Raw genomic sequence first — 5,613 nt, 5'->3', positions numbered from 1 at the left:
TAAAATTTTTATTGATTTTATATAAAATATAAAAAGAAAAAAGTACTTTTATAATATAAATTATTTTGTATATAAAAGATATCTTAATAAATTTCTAACTAAATTTATATTCGATTAAATTATGATCCTGACTTAAATAAGATACTTAATATAATATAGGTATAAATATATAAATATAAATTTATATTCTGAATGACTATTTAACATTTAATACCTGTTGTCGGTCCTTTACTCCATTTTGAAAATATTGGTCATTAATCCTCAAATAATTACGCTATTAATTAAAAGTATACTTACTATACTAAAACTTAAATTTAATTATTTATCAAAAAATTAAAATTTAATTTCTTTATTTTAATTTGATATAATTTAGTTTTTTTAATTTTATTATGTTATTATTATTCCTAAATTGATCACAACGTTAGTTTTAGTCGTTGAAGTGATGATGTGGATATATTTTTAAAACGACTTTAAGCATTCAACTAATATGTAATTTTATTATTGGTTAAGCATGATTGACGGATTTTTACATGATCTTAATTGTGTGACTAAATAATTGTGTAAAAAGTTCATGGACTTTAACGAAGTAACTTCGGTGTTATTAATTTGGGCTGACTAATAACATTAGAAAAGTAGATGATAAAATTATGCTAAATTATAGAGATTAAATCTCAAATTTTAGCATAGTAGAGTGACTAAAATCATAAATAAGGCTAGAATGTATGGTAAGAGATATAAATTTTATTTAAATTTATATTTCAGACATCTAACTTTCAAAAGTTACATAATAGTCACTAACGGTATCAAATTGTTACATGTTTGTCACTCAACTGTTAACCTCTGTTAAAAAAGTAATGTTACACCTTAATTCAAAGAGTTAATAGCTAATTTGGTCCTGAGCTATAACTGAAAATTCATTTTGATATTTTAAAACTTTCTTAACAATAATTCTAAAAGAAAACTAAAATCTTAGACTAAAAAGTATTATAAAATCTATAAATATAATTAAAAATAATATTTTTAAAAATATTTAAATATGTATAAAGCTAACAAAAACTTCAAATTAAAACTATTTTTTTAACTAACAGTTCTTGCAAATTTTATTATATATATTAGTTATCAACCCTTTGAATTAAGGTGCAACGTTACTTTTTAAACAAAATTAATAACAAAATAAAAAAATGTAACAATTAAATAATGTTAATAATTATAATGGAACTTTTGAAAATTGAGTGGCTGAAAATTAATTTTAAACAAAATTTAGGGATAATTGATATAATTTATCCTTTCTTTTTATACTAATATTATAAACAACCTATACTTTTTAATCCAATTTCTTTTAAGAGTAATCCAAATGTTGTATTGAAGGTGCATGTTGATTAAAATAGCTAACCACCAGCACTGTTTTCTTCTTTCAATATCTTGCTTGAGGGGCACAAAGTTACTTATCAACTTAATATACATTGATATTCCATATACTTGATTAATACAAAATATAAATATATGATGTATGGCTGGTGAATAGATCTCTTAATAATATGATGAAACACCATTATCTATATTTAAATATAATAAACCATGAATTATAATTATCTTGTTTTTCTTTTGACTTTTAGGTTTAGAGTTTTAAATTTCAGGTTTAATTTTAGGATTTTAGATTTGAGTTTTAAACTTTTAATTCCATGTATTTGTATTTATTTATTTTAAAATTTATAATTAATATTTATTCTTTAAAATAAAATTATTTATATTTTTTAAAACCTTTCAATATTGTTTTGTTTTACACCAATGATAATAAAGTATCAAATATTCTCCAATTAATTAATTTGTTTGTAATTGTATCTCTTTTTTTTTTCAAGAACAAGTATTCTATTTTTTCTAAAAAACATCCTAGGCCAAATATTTTCCCTATAAATACTCTCATGGTGAGTTGGTATTATAAGCACATTGATCAAATTTAGCAAACATGGAAGCAATATCAAGCATAGAAGATAAATTTAACAGCACTTTTTCAGTTCAAGAGCTTGTCAAAGAGTCGATAATAACAATCCCTCAACACTATGTTCGTTTAGACCAGCAACATCCTTCCCCTGGCGCTGCCACTCCCTTCCAAATGCTTCCTATCATTGACATGAATCAATTAATTTTTGGGGAGGATTTTGATCTTCAACTCGAAAAGTTGCACTCCACTTGCAAAGAATGGGGTTTCTTTCAGGTTTAATATTCTTCTCTCAATTCACCCTTTCTTGTTGGCTTTAGATATGCAAATTATATATGGCATTTCTTTGGAACTTCAGATGAAGGAGAGAGAGAAAGGTTTTGCTTATAAACTTTCATATGATGTGCATGGAATCATAATTTGCTTCATATTACAATTTTGAAGTTTTGTTTTGTTGACAATGTTTCAAGTTTTGGACTTATATGTCATTTTATTAATAAAAAACTTATATGTCACTAATTGTGTATATGTATATATATTCATTTTATTAGAAAAAAAGAGAGAAAAAGTTGACTTTAAATTGAGGAGAAAAAAAAGAAAAGGAAAGAAAAGAAAACCTTGACGGTTTTGACTGGAATTAATTTGCACTTGCAGTTGGTGAACCATGGAATTAAGAGCTCAATACTAGAGAGATTGAAACATGAAGTTGAAGGATTTTATAAGCTCCCACTAGAAGAGAAAATGAAGTATAAGATAAGGGAAGGTGAATTTGAAGGTTACGGAACACAGGAGAGAGGTGGCGGAAAATTTGACTGGTGCGATAAGCTTTATATGATGACCAACCCCATTCTTCGACGAAAGCCTCATCTCTTCCCAAAGCTCCCTTCATCCTTGAGGTTCTCACAACTTTTTATTCTCTTTTAATTTGATTTTAAGTTTGATGTTAATATAAGTGGACACTAGTTACGAAGTAACCAATACTATCAACTTCCCGTTTCTTAATGATGATTTTTTTTTGTTGCATGAAGAAATACCATGGAATCTTACATATTGGAACTACAAGAACTTGGGACGAAGCTTTTGAGTTTAATAGCGAAAGCATTGAAAATTAATGAAAAAGAGATGATAGAATATTTTGAGGATGGGATGCAATCAATTAGAATGACATACTATCCTCCGTGTCCGCAATCGGAGTTGGTGATGGGCTTTACTCCTCACTCTGATTCCACTTTTCTCACCATTCTCTTCCAACTTAACGGTGTCGACGGCCTTCACATCCGCAAAGATGGTGTTTGGTTCCCCGTTAGCATCCTCCCAAATGCTCTCGTCGTCAATGTTGGAGACATTCTAGAGGTTAAATATTTCTTTTAACTCATCTCTCTTTTGTTTTATACTATTATATATTTTATATATATACAAGAATGAAGCCAAGAAATTTTTTTTTAAGGAACCAAGAATATTGTTGAGGGATTTATTATAAAAGCTAACAAAGTTAGACATATTATAGTAGCTAATTATATTTTCTCTCTATATATATGATATAATATTACCAGTCTTGTGCAAAATATAAGAAAACATAAGCAAAACAAAAGCAAAGCAGAGGAAATAAATTATAGTTAATTTTAATTATGTTTACATAAAAATTTAATATTTATTTACAAGTATTTTTTTTGTTTTATTTAATGACGAGATTATATTATTGTCATGCACTATGTATAACAATCATTCATTCCAAATGCATTAAGTATCATCCTTCTATATATATTAGATTATTACTCAATCCATTTAATTTTTTCAAATTTAAATAAACTTGGATTACTTTTTTCTAATTTTAATTGTATAAAAATTTAATACTAAAAAACATCAAAGTTTAAATAGGCTAAACTAGAAGTTTAACTAAGAAAATTCCTTTTGTTATTTGAATTTTCTCTAGTCCAATCTTTGTAGTATGTCATATATATATAATATTAAATTAAATTAAAAATAATATGTAAAATTTATAGTGTAATATATGTTTTCAATTTACAAATATTATAATTGTGATGGTTGCTTGTATATATATAAAATTATATAAGCATGGTAACTTCAATGCCTAAAATTTGTATTTTAATTAAAATAATTAAAATATACATAAAATTGTTTAATATTAAAAATTCATATAATATTATATATATTTAGTAAAAGTAAAACAAGTAATGTTGGATTTATATTATTGTAATAGTTTAACATATTTAACATTTTTTAATATTATATATATGTAATATTGTATTAGTGTTAATTAGAGATGGAAAAATTCAAATTAACGTATAGAATTTAAATAAAATCGGATTTTTTTATTTTTTGAAAAGTGTACGAGGAATGGGTTAGATGGATTTTTCTACAGGAAAAAATTATGATAAAATTTAACTAAAATTTTTGAGTGATGAAATATAAAGTTGTAAAAAATTTACGCCAAACATAATTTTTAATTTTTTAAATTAAACATTCAATACATAAACAAAATTCTTAAAATATATAAGTAGTAGGGACACCTGCCTACCCCATTGGTCTACCATGTAAAAATGATTTAATTGTTGAAGTAATGGAGATCTATAGCAATGGGGTTTACCGTAGCATTGAGCATAAGGTGGTACCGAATTCAAAGAAAGAAAGGATGTCAGTAGCCTTTTTCATCAACCCTAAATTAGAAGCCGATGTTGGACCTTCGCCTAACTTGATCAATCCAAACAATCCTCCATTGTTTAAAAGGGTTGGAATGGAGCAATACGTTCAAGATTTCTTCTCTCACAAGCTCAATGGCAAAGCATATCTGCAACATATGAGGATCAATGATGAAGGAAACGACAACCCTGCTTGATTGATTTGAGTTAAAAACTCTAAAACTATGTTAATATGTATAATGAACAAGTTATGTATGGTGTGAAAATAAATGCATCTTTGATGTTATTTATGTGATGCGAGCCAAGCTGCTTCTATCTTTAGGGCTTCCTCAAGAAAATATGGTATTTCTGTGTGTATCATTATAAATAATATGTGTCAAAAGTATGAGTATCTTTATGTATTTGATTGTATAATATATTTTATAATAAAATGAGTAAAGAATATGGGTGTTTGTGTATAATTGTGTATAGCATATAACATACGATGAGTGAGCTTCGATTTAAAGTTTTATGACATTTTTCAGCTATAGTTAGAAAACTGAGAGTGCTGATTAGTGGGTAATTAACCTCGATGATTTTCAGATATCTTAATCATATTATATATATATATATACACACACCAGCAATATAAGATTATAATATTTATGTTCACGTTATAGTTTATTTTTACACATGCCACTTTATTTAAAGTATTTATTTACAATTTCGGTAGATTACCATTTACTCCTTAACTTTTAATATTTTCAAGTTATTCTGTGTTTTTATTTATAATTTTTTATGTTGGATATAAAGATAATTTTAAATAATTTAATATTTTACTTAATTGAATTAACTTTTAATTTTATGATATTAAAATTAATAAATATTAAATTGCTAAGGTTAAAATATAGTTTTAAAAAAGACACATATTAATAATATTTATCAAATTAAATTTATATTTTCAAATATAATAATATTTAATTGCATTCATTAATTAAAATAGAGCAAAGATAAATATAAAATTTAAAAAAATTT

General features: G+C 25.0%; 1 protein-coding gene across 2 annotated transcripts; it reads left to right on the top strand.

The window, feature by feature from the left end:
• The first annotated feature begins 1,936 nt into the window (after positions 1 to 1,936).
• LOC105787258 (codeine O-demethylase) lies at positions 1,937 to 5,060 on the top strand. 2 transcript variants are annotated; one of them, XM_052633004.1, is made up of 4 exons: positions 1,937 to 2,215; positions 2,594 to 2,835; positions 2,968 to 3,292; positions 4,688 to 5,060. In XM_052633004.1, exons 1-4 carry the CDS (start codon positions 1,967 to 1,969, stop codon positions 4,769 to 4,771), a joined length of 900 nt encoding a protein of 299 aa, XP_052488964.1. In that variant the 5' UTR covers positions 1,937 to 1,966; the 3' UTR covers positions 4,772 to 5,060. The 2 variants fall into 2 exon arrangements, with proteins under 2 accessions (XP_052488964.1, XP_012469115.1); XM_012613661.2 differs by having other exon boundaries at positions 1,938 to 2,215; positions 4,527 to 5,060.
• Positions 5,061 to 5,613: the final 553 nt, after the last annotated feature.

Source organism: Gossypium raimondii, chromosome 1 (assembly GCF_025698545.1).
Source record: "Gossypium raimondii isolate GPD5lz chromosome 1, ASM2569854v1, whole genome shotgun sequence".
Lineage (NCBI taxonomy): Eukaryota > Viridiplantae > Streptophyta > Magnoliopsida > Malvales > Malvaceae > Gossypium > Gossypium raimondii.
The sequence above is the reverse complement of the archived record's forward strand: the minus strand, read 5'-3'. Positions and strand labels throughout refer to the sequence as shown.

What these genes read in the sequence shown, in the direction of transcription:
- LOC105787258 (XM_012613661.2), top strand. Translation starts at nt 1,967, where the DNA reads ATGGAAGCAATATCAAGCATAGAAGATAAATTTAACAGCACTTTTTCA. An exon ending in AAGAATGGGGTTTCTTTCAG is followed by an intron (nt 2,216 to 2,593) that starts GTTTAATATTCT and finishes TTGCACTTGCAG; the next exon opens with TTGGTGAACCATGGAATTAA. An exon ending in AAGCTCCCTTCATCCTTGAG is followed by an intron (nt 2,836 to 2,967) that starts GTTCTCACAACT and finishes TGTTGCATGAAG; the next exon opens with AAATACCATGGAATCTTACA.